The 18,697-nt window shown below is 44.9% G+C and overlaps 1 protein-coding gene across 2 annotated transcripts in view; it reads right to left on the bottom strand.

Annotated features, from left to right (window-relative positions):
- Nucleotides 1-18,697, bottom strand: part of C7 (complement C7) — a 54,494-nt gene that overhangs the window by 23,138 nt on the left and 12,659 nt on the right. For both annotated transcript variants that reach the window (XM_053289758.1, XM_053289759.1), the window contains exons 5-11: nucleotides 16,127-16,268; nucleotides 14,246-14,387; nucleotides 12,606-12,744; nucleotides 9,585-9,719; nucleotides 5,410-5,653; nucleotides 3,514-3,627; nucleotides 524-690 (exon numbers count right to left, since the gene is read on the bottom strand). In XM_053289758.1, coding sequence (XP_053145733.1) covers nucleotides 524-690; nucleotides 3,514-3,627; nucleotides 5,410-5,653; nucleotides 9,585-9,719; nucleotides 12,606-12,744; nucleotides 14,246-14,387; nucleotides 16,127-16,268 — 1,083 coding nt within the window. The remainder of the gene's footprint in view (nucleotides 1-523; nucleotides 691-3,513; nucleotides 3,628-5,409; nucleotides 5,654-9,584; nucleotides 9,720-12,605; nucleotides 12,745-14,245; nucleotides 14,388-16,126; nucleotides 16,269-18,697) is intronic.

Genomic DNA, 18,697 nt, shown 5'->3' with positions numbered 1-18,697 from the left:
GTTATGTGCTGCTGAAGCGAGCACCTGTTCCTATCCAACCCCAACACCGTGTCCTTCTAGTGGTGGCTGTTGGTGTCTAGCTTGTGTTTCTTTTTAGATTGTGAGCCCTTTGGAGACAGGAAACCATCTCATTCATTCATTCATTCATTCATGTAAACCACTTTCAGGACTTTTGTTGAGAAGCGGTATATAAATATTCATAATAGTAGTCAGAGCATGTCACTGAGGATACTGCATTCTTTAGGGTACCCGGACGTGTGTATAGTGCTGACATATTTACACATTGGTTCTCTCCATATGAGGGAAACTTTGCATTTTGTCAGGGTACCAGATTGAAGATGCAGAGTCTATGTACGTACGTCAGACATGCATAGGCACTGTGAAAGTCAGGTCAAGGTATAGGGTTTGGGAATGGGGGCAGCAGCAGGCACAATCCTGCTCCATTCTCCACAAGCCGAGTATCCTCAGCTTCTGACCATGTCAAAAAGGCTCACCCAATCAAAAGAACAAAGCAAAACCTTACCTTTTGCTTAATTACTTTAGGATAGGAGGACACAGATCTAGCCCAGAAGGAATATCTTTCAGTATTTGCAACAGGATCCTGCACATTCAGGTAGCTAAGGCCAGCAACAGCCGCTGGACTCCCTCCCTCAACAAATGGGTCGGCTTTAACCTCATTGCTACTGGAGCCTGGGAGAACATGTGCAGAATAAGATATGAAAAACAGACATTTTCTATTGTGAAATAATTATGACATAAAATGTACAATTCAGCACACACACACACTCAAGCCATCAGAGTTTAGGGGAGATCACATGCCCCATCCCCTCCAGCTAAGAGGAGGGGAACTGTCTGAAATGTCTCCTTGGGAGGAACCCTGAAATCCAGAGATAATTTCCACTTGGAGAAATTTTGCCTCATTATGGCAGCTTGGGGTAGAAGGCTACCTCCCTCTGGGGCCTGATGAAGGGCAACTGATGTGCTCCATATAGGACAAGATTTTTTTTTTAATAGGACAAGATTTTTTAACTGAACCAACAAACTACCAAAGCATACAGTACATTGCCAAAGCACAATTATATACAAAGTGGTTGTTTGTACATCATATATCTACAAAGATTTACACACAAGGATTTGGAAACCCACAAGGTTATGAAGTATATACAGGTAGTACTGTAACTCGGGGATGGGGGATTACAAGGCGCATCAGGTAATCGGTGGGGGTTACATCCAACATCCATTTCCACAATTTGTCCCATTGCTGTTTAGAAGAGATACTCTTGTCTTTTTGCACATAACCATACAAACTTTTCCAGAAGAGATTTACTGTCTCATCTGCGTGAACCTCTTGGTCGCGTCTTCCCTCCCTATTCCTATGCAGGAGCATTGCATAAATGACATACAGGTTTACTAATCTGATTACGAGAAGGGGAACGTTCCAATTCCCTAGTATGAGAGCACCCGTTCTGTCCTGTTTCCTTGAAGGTTTCTTTCTGGGACCTCGAAAGAGGTTCTATCGCTCAAACCCGAGGTTAGTTCTTCCCAAGTCTGTTTTTCCAAACCAGGCCACTCTAACAGCTTGCTTACTCCCTGACACACTCCATATAGGGCTGAAAGAGATTCCTGCCTGCAGCTTTGAAGAAGCTGCTGCCAGCCTGTGTAGACAATACTGAGCTAGATGGCTTCCTATGCCCCTATGTCTAGTAGGAATGCACTTTCTGTTTGCCTCACTTATGCTCTAGGACAGGGGTTAGACTTGGGTCCCCAGATGCTATTGAAAGACAGCTCCCATAAAATGTGGCCAAAGGCCACTATGGCTGGAGATGATGGAAGTTGTAGTCCAACAACATCTGGGGACCCAAGTTTGAGAACCTCTGCTGTAAGATCATATTACTACAACACCATAAGTCTCCAGTGATCGTTCCTTGAGCAGCAATGCCCCTGGAACTTCTGATCACTTACAGGAGTTGAAAAGGTGCTAAAATATTGCAATCCAAAAAACTCTATAGGTCAGAGGTTCTCCAACTTGCGTCTCCAGATGTTGTTGGACTACAGTGCCAATGGCTAAGGCCATCTTGACAGAGGATGGTGAGAGATGTAATCCAACAACATCTGTGGACCCAAGTTTAAGAATCCCTGCTATAGGTCAAGAAGACAATGGCATTTTGATGTGTAGCAGGAAATACACTGGAAATCAGTAAGGATGTTTTAACACTGGTGAAATTTATTTATTTATCATTAAATGCATTCCATGTGGCTAATCCTGGTCAAGGACTCACATGCCAAATGTTTCAGAACACTTGCTGGAGTACTTTCTAGTAATGTGAATACTGATGGACAGTTAACTTTAGACTAATCACTGATGGATTTTAACTTTATTAGAGCAAAACTTTGGTGGTAAGTTTGGAAGCTGCAGCTAGGATGTCTTTCCAGTGCAACAGTCCTCAAATACTTACCTGGAAATGAGTTCTGTTGAAATCAGGAGAACAGATTTTCACATAATTGCCCTGATTTAGAGACTATGTAAGGGCTGTCTACTCATTTAAATGAAGAGAGCAGATCTCCTTGTGAAAAGAATGTACATATAGGTTTGTTCTCTCCATTAAAGGGATCTGTACGAATTTACAGTTTTTGAGGCCTGGGACAAGAGTTTAGTAACCTGTTTTGACTTTGAAATACTATTCCTCATTTACAGAATCATAAAATCACATTTTGTTTTTTATGGCTGTTGCTTTTGGGTGTTTTTAAGGTTTTAATTTATTCATATTTTAATGTGATTTTATGGAATTTTATGTGATTTTATTGAATTGATTTTTGTAAACTGCCAAATGAAAGGTGGCATATACATCGAACAGTACATACATATACATATACATATACATATACATATACATATACATATACATATACATATACATATACATATACATATACATATACATATACATATACATACATGCCTCACACTTCAGCCACGCCCCCAACATCAGATGTTGGGTGTGGTTTGCTCACAAATGGGGAGAAAACTTTAAAAGGCAGGGAGAGTCGCTCTGGCCATGCTGCGAATATGACGCAAATTTTTACTTGCAAATGGGGTATGTGGCCCTGTTTGCGAGCAAACCATGCCCCTGAGTCTGACGTCAGACACTGACATGACGTATGGGGAGTTGCTAGGGGGGCCCTAGTTGCGAGCTGTACCCGGGCGGCTGCTGGCCGCCCTCCTCACCTGCTTCAGCCTCAGAGGCAGGATGCCTCTAAATTCCAGATGCAGGGGAGCAAGAGCAGGAGAAAGGGCACACCTTCATCACTTGAGGGGTTCCCAGAGGCATCTGGTGGGCCACTGTGGGAAACAAGATGCTGGACTAGATGGGCTTTGGTCTTGTTCCAGCAGGGCAGTTCTTACGTTCTTAATAGCATCTCATCACCCTGCTTGCATTAGTGGGATATCCAATTCATTAACCTGAATAATCAACAAGCCTCTCCACACATACGCACACAGAGTCATTTTTTTACCTGTTGAGTGCCGGACCACCTCATCCAGTTTGGTGCATACCCTTTTCGTCTTCCTTATGAACAAAAACCTCCAGCCTTTTGTAACACAGGTCTGCATGTCCGTTATGCTCAAACCTAATACAAAAGACATCCATTAACCGGGATGACGTAATCGAGAAGCAAAGCAAACATGTCCATTATGCAAAATGTCTCCCTGGATTCTGACCCAAGGTGGTAGCCTGGCCCCATGATTTGGCTGGTGCAGGTGCAATTCTGCTCCTCCCTCCACATGTGCCCTAGATTTGAGGGTGTGAAGACAGGGATACAGTGCAGGCAGCGGCCCTCCCTAACACTCTGCCCTGTAGCTGCTATGAACTCCTCCTGAAGGTTGCTTCTGAATGAGCACTTGTGCAAGCAGTGCTACTGCAGTTTCCCCCATGGCGGCAAATGAAGAAAAGTGTGGTAGTGCTGCCTGCACAATCACTTGTTCAGAGCAAGCAAGATTTAGGATCCTGGGGTGGGGTGTTATGGAGACAAGACTCTGCACATCACATGGGCCAAGGTCCGATGGGAGCAGGCAGTCCTTAGATGACTTCAAGATACAAGCTCGCCTACAGCACAAGGGCATGAGGGTGCCTTAAGCACTGCCCGAACATAAGCACCACCCAAGGGGCTGTGCTACAGTGCAGCCCCACTCCATCGGAAGGGCTCAGTGCATGCCGTCGCATAACCCATCGTTTCTAGCAGGAGCCATATCACACAAGGGCATGCATGGAGCCCTTATGGCAGAGCAGGCATTGGGGGAGCTCAAGCTCAGGGCCAGCCCAAAGACAGGGGGGTGCCCCAAGTGAAGCCTGGCTTGGACACCCCAGCCCCGTCAACCAGAACACACCTGCCCCTTTGCTCACAAAGGCAAGGGTGCCAGTGTGGGTCATGGGTGACACATATGACTCCGGCCATCAACACCCCTCTCTGCTGGGTGCCTTAGGCAGCCACCTAGTCCACATAGTGGGCAAGCTGGCCAGGCCTGCTCAAGCTGCCCTCCTTTTTATTTATTTTATTTATTTATTTATATTTATATCTCACTCTTCCTCCAAGGAGCCCAGAGCAGGTTATGGTACCCAGAGCAGGCCCGTGGTTATGTTTATCCTCACAACAACCCTGTGAGGAAGGTTAGGCTGAGAGATACATGATTGGCCCAGGATCACAAAGTGAGTTTCATGGCTGAATGGGGATTTGAATCAGGTCTCCCTGGTCCTAGTCCAACACTCTGGCCACTACATCACACTGGCTCATTCCCTTGTGTGCCACAATATGTTCCACATTGTGGAATTTCCACACACATATGCCAATGCAGCAGGGCTGTCCTTAGAGAGCCCTGGCGGGGTGCGAGGCCCAAGGCAAATCAGCCAGTGCAGGGCCCCCTCCCAGTTAATTTTAATGGGGGTTAAAAGAGCGGGGCCCGGGGCAGTCACCCTGCTTGCCAAGCCCTAAGGACAGCCCTGCACAGCAGGGACCCCAAGGTTTGCATTTGACATCCTCTGTACTGGAAACAGATTATTCCAGACAGATAAGTCCAGCAAGCTTGGACTTTCCATTTTTGTACCAAAGATGGTTTCCTGCGGTAAAGTCATAGCTGAATTGGGGGGCCCTGCTGTGGAGTGCCTCAGCCCGCACCTGGCAGCATAGGACCAGACCGAATCACTAAATACTTGGGGCACAATCCCACAGGGATCCACAGCTCCCATTCATTTCAATAGGGCTTGGACAGCAGACTTTCCCATTGGTTTGGGTCCCTGGCCCCTAGAATAAGGATATGTTCCTGCAAGTCATAAGTCTGATGAATAAAACCTTGCTGTTTAGATACAAGAATAGAAAGCATATTCTTTGCAAATCGGGTCCTTTAGGTACTCCTACCTCTTTGTGTCATACTGTCTGTAGCAACATGAAACAGAACTTTGTAATGTCCTCCCAAAGATCCAGATTGCAGGAAATGTGTTCCAAATCGTTCAATTAATCTCTGGTATGCATTGTATTCATAGAAGCTGGGCAGGTTAGCAAGCTCCTTCCAGAAGGGCTCAGCAAGAGTAAGAAATTCTGGACGATTATTGATGAACTGAGCAACTTCCACAGAGTTCTCAATTACCATAAGGTGGTTACTCTAGAGAGGGGGAAATAACTAGATCAGGCAATTATGCTTTTGTTTATTTATTCATTCATTCATCCATCCATTTATTTATTTATAGTAGCCAGTGAGGCAGAGTCACTTCATTTCCCTAGCAAAGTCATTTTGCATAAATTAGTCTGATGATAGTAAAGTTCAAGAAATGATATATGTCATGGAGTTTTTTATTAATGTGTTTGCAAAAGGGAAATAAAAGTACAGTTTGAAATTTGTAGAGTTTTTTCAACTTCAAACATTCTTTTTATTGAATAATGGCCATACATAGTAAATTTGGATCATAATACATTTGAATCTGAGAGAGATTTTCTGCTTCTCTTGGGCATGATGTTGTATTTCAATTAGTGATCTGATTACTGAGTGTTTAAAAAATCTGTTGAGAACAATAACAGTTAAAATATGATTATATTCAGAATTTCTTCTAAAACAAATTAAAATCTTTCACTCAGTATATTCCAGTGTAAAAAGTAGTGCATTCAGCTAATTTAAGTGGCAAGATTGTTTATGCAGAATTTGGTATCTTTATCTATCTATCTATCTATCTATCGAATTTGTATACCACCCCAAACTTTTGTCTCTGGGCAGTTTACAATAACATAAAACCAATTTAAAACATATACAAAAACTTAAAAACAATTTAACAATTTTAAAATAATCAGAAATTAAAACCCAAAAATATTAGGAAGCTGAAAAAGCTTGGGCGAAAAGATGGGTTTTCGGGTGTTTTTTTTTAATTGCCAGAAATGGGGAGGATCATGTCTCAGCAGGGAGTGCATTCCACAGTCTTGGGGCAGCGACCGAGAAGACTTGTCTTTGTGTAGCCACCAAACAAGTTGGCGGTAACTGGAGACGGACCTCCTCAGATGACCTCAGTGGGCAGTGGGGCTTGTAATGAAGAAGACTCTCTCTTAAATACCCAGGGCCTAAGCCGTTTAGGGCTTTGTGAGTTATAACTAGCACTTTGTATTTTGTCCGGAAACCTATTGGCAGCCAGTGTAGCTCCATCAGTAAAGGAGTGACATGGTCTCTCCAAGATGACCTAGAGACCAACCTGGCTGCCGCATTCTGAACCAACTCAAGTTTCCGGAATATGTACAATGGCAGCCCCATGTAAAGCGCATTACAAATGTCCAGTCTGGAGGTTACCAACAGATGTACCACTGTTTTGAGGTCATTGATCTTGAGAAACAGGCGCAGCTGGCGTATCAGCCGGAGCTGATAGAAAGCACCCCTGGCCACCGCCTCAACCTGAGAAACCAGGGAGAGGTGTGAATCCAGAAGTACTCCCAGACTGCGAACCTATTCCTTTTGGGGAAGTATGACCTCATCTAGAACAGGTAGATCAAAATCATCTCTGGAGTTCTTACCCTGCACAATAAGTACCTCCATCTTATATGGATTCAGCTTCAGTTTATTCTCCCTCATCCAGCCCATTACTGCTTCCAGGCAGGCATTTAGGGAGGATATGCCAGCTCCTGAAGAAGTTGACATGAAGAAATAGATCTGGGTGACATCAGCATACTGGTAACACCCAGCTCCAAATCCCCTGATGATTTCTCCCAGCGGATTCATGTAGATGTTAAAAAGCACTGGAGAAAGTACGGAGCCTTGAGGGACACCATACTTAAGATCAGATTTTGAAGAGCAACAGTCTCCAATCGACACCATCTGGAAACTATCCGAGAGGTAGGAGTGGAACTACTGTAAAACAGTGCCTCCCACCCCCAACCCCCTCAGACATTCCAGAAGGATACTATTGGTCGATAGTATCAAAAGCCGCCGAGAGATCCAAAAGGACCAACAGAGTCACACTTCCTCTGTCAATTCCCAATTGGAGATCATCCATCAGGCCGATCAAGGCAGTCTCTACCCCATAGCCCATCAGTTATCTCCAAGACCGCCTGGATCTGAGAGGCCACCACCCTCTCAATTACCTTGCCCAACCATGGGAGGTTGGAAACAGGCCTATAATTGCTCAACTCCGAGGGATCTAATGCAGGCTTCTTTAGAAGAGGTCTAATGATTGCCTCCTTAAGACAAGGAAGCATCCTGCCCTCCCTCAGAGAAGCATTTATGATTTCCACAAGGCTGTCTACAACAGCCTCCCTACTAGATCAAACAAGCCATGTTGGACAAGGGTCAAGAAAACAAGTGGTAGGCCTCACTGATCCAAGCAGTTTGTCCACATCCTCAGGAGTCACAGACTGAAACCGATCCAACCAAATCACATAAGAGCAGTTGTTGGGCACCACCAGCTCAGATATCAAATTAATTGTGGAGTCTCCATCCAGGTTGGCCCAAATCCGAGATATTTTATATGCAAAAAACCCTTTAAACACATCACAGCGAGTAACTGATGACTACAAATTCTGGTTCAAGGGAGTGGGGGCAGATACTAGCCCCCTCACAACCCTGAACAACTCTGCTGGATGTGAACTCGCAGAAGCAATACGGGCAGAAAAGAACCGCCTCTTTGCCACACATATTGCCTGAACATAGATCTTTAGATATGCCCTATGTCGCAATCTGTCAGATTCGAGTCGAGTCTTCCTCCACCTGCGCTCTAGTCGCTTACCTTGCCGCTTCAACCCCCGTAGGTCTTCTGTATACCAAGGGGACAAATTTGAAGCAGGTCAGAGGGGACGCTTGGGAGCAATCATGTCTACTGCCCTAGTGAGCAAGTTGTTCCAGTTCTCAACCAGGGCATCAACAGGATCACCAGCAAGGCCAACATTGAATCCCTCCAAGGCTTCTTGGAATCTTACTGGATCCAATAACCTCTTCGGGCAGACCATTCTAATAGGCCCCTCGCCCCTGCAGAGGTGGGAAAGTGGTTGTAAGTCCAACCTTAAATAGATGGTGGTCTGTTCATGACAATGGGGAAATCACAGGAGTCCCCACCCATGGAACACCACCCTGATCAGAGTAAAATACCAAATCAAGTGTGTGACCTGCAATATGCATCGGTCCAGAGACCACTTGGGATAGGCTCATAGTTGTCATGGCCGCTATGAACTCTTGAGCTACCCCGGGTAGATTGGTCCTGAAATGAACATTGAAGTCCCCCAGCACCAAAAGTCTGGGAGACTCCAACGCGAGTTCCGCAACCAAGTCCATGAGCTCAGTAAGAGATTCCGCTGGGCAGCGGGGCGATAGGTACACCAACAGAAGTCCCAATCTATCCCTGGTCCCCAAACTCAAGTACACACATTCAATATGGTCCAACACCCTAACAGGGACCCTGGTAAGGGAGATGTTATCCTTATAGACCACAGCCACTCCACCTCCCCGTCCCCTCACCTGCTCCTCTACAGAATATCCTGGAGGGAGAAGCTGAAACCAAACAGGACCACTAGCCTCCCCCTCTTTAGGTAATTGGGAAGTCTGGCTTTATTTTGCACAAACAAATTCTTCAAAATATATAATAGATGCGGGATGCAGAGCTCCCATCTACTGGATGAGCAATAATTTGCTAACTGCTGGGTTTTTAATGGTTCTGCATCATGGTTAACTCTTTGATTTCAATATTCAGCTATCAGAGAAACACAAAAATATCAAATTCATTTATCTGGAGTAGGATGACCCACTAGTGTGAGCAAGTTTCTTTGCGTAAGTCTCCTCCACTGTATGAACAAGAAACTGCTATGAAGTGAGTGCAAATCCAAGATAACTGGGATTGCTTATATGCTTACTCCAATCTACAAAAGCTTGAGCAGGGCAGAAGAATGCAGACCTGCTGTACTCCATCCCCGATAATACCAGCTCCACCTAAACATTTGTAAATAAAGAGATTGTTCCAAGGACATCATCACCAGAGGTCTCTCCTCCAAAGGAAAATGACTCTGTAAAGGCTGCCCTGAACTTCCTATCTCCTGGAGAAGGAACAGCACAAGGGAGTACAGGTATGTACCTTTGAATGGCTTTCTTCATTTTCATTGTGTGTATACCGGTAGTAATCCTTTGCAGTTTCACGACTCTCAGTATGCTTCAAATAAGCCCAGGTACTGTTGTAAAACTCAGTGCTGAAGTCATTCTCAATTTTCACCTACAAAGCAAAAAAAGCTTATCAACCCTACTGTTTTTTCAAAAAAGAAAATGTTCACAATTGCATTCTCCAAAACTACTTGGCACACATACTGAAACCATTCAAGGTAATATGCAAATATGCATATACATTCTAAGTAATATACAAACTAGAGATGTGCAAATCAGTTTGAGCTCAAATTAATTCAAGCTTGAAACAGCTGTTTTGAGTGTCTCAAGCTCAAAACAAAACACCCTCAAAATAGAGCCTATTTCGAGCTCAAAACGAAACAGCCCCGTTTCAACTTGAATTGATTTGAGGATTTTGAATGCCATTTTGAAGTCTGTTTTTTCCAGGGAGAGCTGGTCTACCAATTGGAGTTGGCAGATAGACCAGTCCTCCGTGGTGGTGGTGGTGGTTTTGGTGTTGGTAATGGTGGTGGTGAGTCCAAAGCAGAGGCCTGGTCTACCTGCTTCACTCGGCAGGTAGACCAGCCCTCCGCCCTGGACTTCGTGCATGCCAACACTCTAAGTCTGGAGCAGAGGGCTGCACTACCCACCAACTACAACTGGTAGACTAGCTCTCTCTGGGAAAGACCTGTTTTTCCAGGGAGAGCTGGTCTACTAATTGTAGTTGGTGCTGGCAGGTAGACCAGCTTTTCTCTCCAGACTTAGCACTTCAGCCTGCCTTGGAGGACTAGTATACCCAATCGACCAGACTAGTCCTCCAAGGTGGGCTGACCAGCTAGATCTGGGGCAGAGGGCTGGTCTACCTGCTGCATGAGGCAGGTAGACCAGGACTCCACGCCAGACTTAGTGCATCGGCCCTCCTGGGAGGACTGCTCTACCTGCTCTCTCAAATTGGTAGACCAGCTCTCCCTGGAAAAACTGGCTTCAAAATGGTGCTTAAAACACTATAAACCTTTTGAGTGTGTTGAGGTTGATTTGTCAGAATCAGAATCAGACTCTTTAATGTTACAGCCACAAGCCAAAACAAAAGAAAAAGATTACTGTTATACGGCAGTAAATAGAGTATATATGATTAAAACAGTTAAAATTAAAATTAATTGATTTGTCACAACAGATGACTTTGGCCATCTTCAAAGCCATCAGAACAGATGGCTTTGGCCACCTCCTGCCTCAGAGGCAAGATACCTCTGAATACCAGTTGCAGGGGAGTAACAGTAGGAGAGAGGGCATGCCCTCAGCTCTTGCCTGTGGGCTTCCCAGAGGCATCTGGTGGGTCATGGTGTGAAACAGGATGCTGGGCTAGATGGGCCTTGGACTTGATCCAGCAGGGCTTTTCTTATGAGGATTTTGCTATTAGTTTCAAACTTGAAATGAATCAAAAAATCCATTTCGTGCACTACCCTAATACAAACATCTAGGCAATAGACAAAGAAATATACAAACTACATAATCTATACAAGTTTCATCATAACATAATCTGAACAATGAAAATCTGTAGGGGGGGTGGGTGGGAATGACATGCCAAATAAGTGGTTTTCAAAGCAAATGAATCCAAATTTTGAGCCATGGAGACTCCAGTTCTGCATTCATATACTGCGTCAGACCATTGGTCTATCTAGCTCAGCATTGTCTTCACAGACTGGCAGCAGTTTCTCCAAGGTTGCAGGCAAGAATCTCAGCCCTATCTTGGATATGCCAGGGAGGGAACTTGGAACCTTCTGCTCTTCCCAGAGTGGCTCCATTCCCTGAGGGGAATATCTTACAGTGCTCACACTTCTAGTCTCCCATTCAAATGCAACCAGGGCGGTTGTCCCTGCTTAGCTAAGGGGACAAGTCATGCTTGCTACCACAAGACCAGCTCTTAGGTAATGTTCTTCCTAGCCCAGTTCTCTTCCAGTATCAGGATCAGGCTGGGAGAAAATTGCTAAAGATCTGCTTCACCTCATACTTTATCTGTGAATGGGGCAGAACAAATAAATACGAGTGGCTGCCCTGTCGTGTTTAGCTCAGCCGTCAGAAGAGTGGAAAGATATTGCCTGACATCCTGACCATATTTACTAGAGGAAATCTCATTGAAACTATAAGGACAAGTTAGGCATACATAACTTTTCCTTTTAATGTCAGTGAGCCTCCCTCGAGTAAATTTAGTCAGGAAGTCAGCCACCGATACTGGAGGCTGAAGTGGCGACTAGAACCTGAGATCAGCCATTCTGGAGAAAGGACAGGAACTGAAAGTTTCATCTGTCAGAGGTTGCTTTGAAACCAGTTTCCATTTCATTGCTATCAGTAGTTGACATACTGAGGGAAATTATTCAAAGCAGTCCCATTGAAATTAAAAGGACAAAGTAGGTAATTCCTATCTTGTCCTTTTAATTCCACTGGGATTACTTTTGCTAATTTTCCTCAGTCTGTCCACCACAGGGAGTAAAGGACTGGTTTATACATTCAGCAAAATCAAGAGGGGAAGCTTTGTTGATCTGTACCATTTTGAGCTGTAGAGGGGCTATCCTATGTTTGAAAGATCCTTCCCATCCAAAGAAAACCTTTCTGCACATACAAAACTAACATAGCAGTCCTGAGCCATTTTTGGAAGGGCAGTATATAAATCGAATAAACAAACAAACAAACAAACAAACAAAGTCTAGTCTTCTCCCTGACCTATTTTCCTGCATGAAAAGACTAGTCTTTTCATGGGAGGAACATTCAGACATCATGACCCACCTGCAGACTGAAATGGTATAATCCAGGACAGTTTTACCACTTGGTTTGCTGAATGTATAAACAACTATGAACTAACTAACTTTTGCTGGATTGTGTCCGTGCATTATAACCCAACTTGAACCTGTAAGAATAGGCATGAAGAAAATACAGTTTTTTAATTTTAAAAAAAAATATTTTCCCCCAGAAAAGTCTTTTTAAAAGGATAAAATAAACACACCTGGAATGTGTAAGCAAGGACACTGTCACTTAGTCTATAATATTCTCTTTGATCACCACTAAACACTTTTCGGCATTGTCCACCAAAACTCTTTGTGTGAATGACTCCTCCTCTGCTCTCTCCAGTAAGGGCATCAAAACTGCAATCACAAAGGGGTGAAAGACCATGGCGGAGTTTTGACCACAAACACAGATCGTCAATGTTCACAGGCTTTAGAAATGTCAGCTGAAACCAAATAGGGGGTACATTGGCAGACTACATTCAAAATCAAATTATGCAAAGAACTGAGTAATCCATAATGCTGTTCTGTATTAGCAGAGACACGACAGAGAAAATTCTCCCTTTGATTGTGTCAGCTGTAAGGAGTAGTACCTGGACATTTTTCATTCCCAGCTTTTAGTTCACATGTGCTTCAGAATGGAGGTGTGCATTCACATAATCGGCCAAATTTACCCCAAAATCACTGAGAGCTATCGGGGAGCATTTCACACACAATTTTGGGTTTTTATTGCATGTTAGATTATAGCCTGATTTATATCCAGGGTAAAAAAAATCCACTTTTTGCATCGGTTTTTAGGGGCAACTTCAAATTCACAGGAAAGCCTTTCAGTAAACCTCCTGTCTGGGAAGGCCTCTGCTAATTCTCATGAAATTTATCTCTGTGGTAACTGCCCTTGCTGAGTTATATTTCTACATAAAATTAATGCTACGTGAAAAACAATGGTCAGTTTTCCTTGTAGTTTTTCTGTGTTCATTCTAAACTGAGGCCACCTACAAGGCTGCACGGATGCACAAAAAGTGTCGTGTGTGTGTTCTTAAATCATCACTGAGCCTTTATGAGGAAGTTCTTCCAAATGCAGCAAAAGTTAAAACATGGAACTGTTTTACAATGAGTCATACTATGGACCAATCTAGCTTAGTATTGCTACACTGACCAGCAGCAAATCAAATCAAATCAAATCAAATCTTTGTTACAGTCAACGACCAGCTTCATATAGTGAAAAATCATTATATCATAACAGAAACTATAGTAACAATAATGTCAGCAAAGCAAGAAATTGTGCATCCAAAACTTATGACAACCCTAATTTAGAGGCTGAGTTCAGATGTACTGGATAACCACAGTTATAGCTGGCCAAGGTTGTAACTGCAGTACTCCCAAATGCGCGAAACTGTGGTTACAGGACAAAAGCTAAGTCTGGTTTGCCTTGCCATACTCCAGTTGGAACATTTGGTTATCTCTAAGTTTCGCCGCCGACAACTGAAGTTTTGCCATTGAAGCATTACACCCATTTGCTGACTCAACTATAACTGCAGTGTTATGCCTATTCCAAACTCCAGTCATAGAGGCAGTGGGGATATGCCTCAGCAGCTGAGCAGCAGGGATGGATTCTAGGGATGCGCACAGAACCGGCTGGCCTGGTTCGGTTCAAGTCCAGACCAGACTCCAACCTGACCGGCCAAGTCCTGTTCGGCCCCCATCGTACTCCCCCCCCCCCGCCAGTCCGGTCCGAACATGCAAATGCTCTTCCCAGAGTGGCCCCATGCCTTCAGAGGCAATACAAATGACAGACCCTTTTATTATTCTGGATAATTAATCAATCATCATTGCAGTCATGAGAAATACAAAAGGGCCTTACCCTGCTCCAGTGAGCTCTACATTTGGAGGTGGCCTGATGTTCTCACAGACCACCTTGACCTCATCACATTGGTCTTCATCAGCACCATCTTCCTCACAGTCATGATCCCCGTTGCACACCAACGACCTGCTCATGCACTGCCCTGTGGCCATAAAGACAGATGATATGCATAGTCAAAAAGCTTCTGATCCTCCTAGCTGACAAACAGAACTAACCTCTTCAGGACCCCAGAGATTCCTCAAGCCTTCTCCACCAGCTAGCAATCTCTATCTGAGATGTTAAAAGGTGACACAGAAGCTGGTCTTGTGGTAGCTGCTCTTGTGGTAGCAAGCTCCCAAACCCTGAGCTCCCCACCCTGAGCTCTCTCTTCGCTTCCAACAGTAGTAATCCTAATATTGTCACTTTGCATGTTTACTCCACATTTTTCTTGCCCTGAAAGCTGATGGATGGATAGATGCAAAATTAACAAGCGACGAAACAGAAATGTCATGGCTGGCTGGGAATGACATTCCCTGGCTACCAGTGATATTTAGGCATGTATTTGGAGCTCTAGGTTTTTCTTCCCTTCAGGATAGGAGAGCTGGTCTTGTGGTAGCAGGTATGACTTGTCCCCTTAAGCTAAGCAGGGTCTGCCCTGGTTGCATATGAATAGGAGACTAGAAGTGTGAGCACTGGAAGAGATTCCCCTTAGGGGATGGAGCTGCTCTGGGAAGAGCATCTAGGTTCCAAGTTCCTTCCCTGAGATCCCCAAGATAGGGCCGAGAGAAATTCCTGCCTGCAACCTTGGAGAAGCCGTTGCCAGTCTGTGTAGACAATACTGAGCCAGATGGACCAATGGTCTGACTCAGTATATGGCAGCTTCCTATGTTCTTCAGGTGCAGAGGATGTGCTCTGAGCACCTTATCTACCTCTTTGAATTTTACAAGGTAGGAGCTATGGTTGGGGCTACAGGAAACTTTACTGATCACCCCAGTATACAAGGCCTCCATTCTATCTATCTATCTATCAGATTTATCAGATAAGAGCCCCTGGTGATGCAGTGGTAAAACTGCCGCCCTGTAACCAGAAGGTTACAAGTTCGATCCTGACCAGGCGCTCAAGGTTGACTCAGCCTTCCATCCTTCCGAGGTCGGTAAAATGAGTACCCAGAATGTTGGGGGCAATATGCTAAATCATTGTAAACCGCTTAGAGAGCTTCGGCTATAGAGCGGTATATAAATGTAAGTGCTATTGCTATTGCTATTATAGACCGCCCAAACTTTTGTCTCTGAGTGGTTAACAATGAGATAAAAAAACAATTAAAATATATATAAAAGGTTAAAACAAAATAACAATTTAAAATTGGTATAAAATTAAAACCTACAAATTTAAAAAGCTAAAAAGCTTGGATGAAGAGATGGGCCTTGAGATCTTTTTAAAAAAATAGTCAGAGATGGGGAGGATCACAACTCAACAGGGAGTGCATTCCATAATCTTGGGGCAGTGATCGAGAAGGCCCGTCTTTGTGTGGCCACCAGATGAGCTGGCGGTTACTGGAGACGGACCCCCTCAAGTTACCTCAATGGGCAGTGGGGCACATAATGGGGCACATTTAGCTGTGGCTTTTACTACAGCAATGTATCATCTGCTGGTATTGGAAGCCTGAACATACCCAAGCTTCTGTGACTTCTTTCTACCTCTACTTCCATCTCCTTTGAGTTCCAGTCTTTGGATCTTATCCTTCAGTCCTGATTCATCTGAATGTGCCCTGAAACACACCGTGGTCCGTAACTAATACCTTTGTTCCCTCATTTCCTTCTTCCTTTTCTCTGCTTTGACAAATTGCACTGACTTCCATGTTGGAAATGAGAACAGGTCACCTGCATCCTTGAAGCAACGTACCTGAAGAACATCTAAAACGATTGCCACAGCCATCCTCTACTGGACACCCTCTTGTAGGAACACACGGACGGGACTCAGACAAACTTCCCGAACAAGGGAGCCCTCCAAATTGTCCATAAACAGCTATTGTTCGTCTGCGAATCTAAATCCAAAACAATCCTTTATATATGTGGTCCAAATGGCACTTTTAGTTTTGAGGAATTGACACACTGAACAAAGTGTGCGGCAAAAACAAGCAGGTTCTTCTTTCAGGGAGATCAAAACATTATTCCTGCTATGCAGGATGCTACTGTGGGGTTTCCCCCCACTGCCTGCAGTGTGGATAGTCATCCCATGGAACTGATTACCAGGAAATTTAGGGCCAACAAAAGGAAGTACTTCTTCACACAACACACAATTAACCTATGGGATTCTCTGCCACAAGATGTGGTGACAGCCACCAGCCTGAATTACTCTAAGAGGGGCTTAGACAAATTCATAGAGGACAGGTCTATCAATAGCTACCAGTCTGAGGGCTATAGGCCACCTCCAGCTTAAGAGGCAAGATGCCTCTGAATACCAGTTGCAGGGGAGCAACAGCAGGAGAGAGGGCATGCCCTCACCTCTTGCCTGTGGGCTTCCCAGAGGGATCTGGTGGGCCACTGTATGAAATAGGATGCTGGACTAGATAGACCTTGGGCTTGATCCAGCAGGCTGTTCTTAGAATCATATGAGCTGAAGTCAAGGCCTCCGTGTAGATTAGAAAGACTAGGTCTTGTGTACTGGATGCTCCCCTATCAAAACCACAGTATACTATTCAGACGTTATGCTGTACATGCATACAGGTGACTGTATGCATGTACATGTGTGTGTAGTCCTCTTCAGATGTTAAAGAGGGGGTGCTGTAGTCATGTACAGTGTCCTGAGAGTGTACCCTGAATCCTCACCTCCGCAGATGTGCTCAAAAAAAGGTCTCACTCCCACATTCTCCATGGTTACAGCATTTATTCACAGAGACAAAGATTGTAACTGTGAACAGATGCTTTCCATGGCTGGAAAACCGGGGTGGCCCAGCTTTCCAATCATGGGCAATGACATTTTCATTTATTTGTTTGTTTGTTTGTTTAGTCTGATACTTCCAGTTACTTCCAGGAGATGCGGCAATGGGGTGGCATGGAGGTACGTTTCCACCACGAGGGGCTTTAGCAAAATGGAGCCCTGGTGGGGGAAATGTGGCGGGAGGGGTAAGTGCACACACACAGCCCGCCCTTAAAGGTGAACACCCTGCCTTCAAACCACCCCAGCCCAGTTCTGTTTGGCTTTAAATAAAGCAGATTATGAGATAGCTGCAGATGTTTCTCTCTGGTTTCCTCCTGGCCCTTTTATCCACCCTCTCCACACCTGCAGTAGGGAAAAAGTGATGTGCTGCTCACTATTGCAGGTCAGGGAGGAGGTTGGAGAAGAGGTCAGGGTAGAAATAGGTAAGCACAGCCATGGCTATCTAGTCTCTCACTGTCTTTGAAAGCAAACACTTCCCTGGGAACTCTAGCCAAGGGATACCAACCAAACTTTTTTTAAAAAAAACCCAAACCTGATTGAGGGTCCTTTCTAACCCTGATATATTCGAACATCAGCACAAATTACTGGGGGTGGGGGGGTGAGGCGGACCTGGAGAATCCAACTAAGAAGAAAATGGACACATTATATTCTTAGTGCCATCTTCTGGCAATCTGCAGATTGCATTTGATTGCTCCAGCAAGTAAAATAGTGAAAGTGCCCTCTTCTTCATGTTCCTATTAGTCTAACTTGGAAAAAGACAGATCTTTCACTGTTGTTTTATGGATTGCCAGCGGACGGCGCTAGGAATAGAATGTGATCTCTTTCTTCTTATCAACCTTTAGCCTGCTTCTGTCTCTTTAACAGCAGCTTGATCCAGGGGCAGAGGCATCATTGGGCAAATGGGTTCAGAGAACCCGGGCTGCCACCAATCAGGGACCGCAAGCGCGGCCCCAAACATGCCACCCACGTCTGATGTCAGATGCAGAGGGCGTTATTTCGGTCCCGAACAGGGCCTTGCGGCCCTGTTTGGAGCCAAAATCGGCCCGCGCTGCGTTGGCAGCACAGCCAGAGTGACTCTCCCTGCCTTAAAGGCAGGGAGAGCTGCTCCTGGTCTCACTGCCAATGCAGGGGGGCTGATCGATCTCCCTCCCAAATATGGCCGCGCCGCCCCGTTTAGGAGAGAGATCGGCCCGCGCTGCACTGGCAGCAGGGTTGAAGCAGCTCTCCCTGCCTTTAAGGCAGGGAGAGTCACTCCAGCCCACGATGCCCAACGCAGTGCAGGCCGATCTCCTGTCCAAACCAATTTCCTTTCCAATCTCCTTTCCAGCAAGCTGCTGTTAAAGAAACAGCAGTAGAAGTGGATTAAAAATTTGGCAATTCTACCCACCTGTACTTTACAGTGTGAGGCAGTGCCTGAACTACTGAATTTGGGTGTGAAAGACAGTTTATAATCCTCACTCAGTTTCTTTAGTCAAGTCACGGGGGGGGGGGACTGTTCATGTATCCCAAGAACCTTTGCTCTAAGTAACAACT

This window comes from Hemicordylus capensis, chromosome 2, assembly GCF_027244095.1.
Source record: "Hemicordylus capensis ecotype Gifberg chromosome 2, rHemCap1.1.pri, whole genome shotgun sequence".
In the NCBI taxonomy this organism is placed as follows: domain Eukaryota; kingdom Metazoa; phylum Chordata; class Lepidosauria; order Squamata; family Cordylidae; genus Hemicordylus; species Hemicordylus capensis.
Note: the sequence above shows the minus strand (reverse complement) of the source record. Positions and strands in the feature narration are given on the sequence as shown.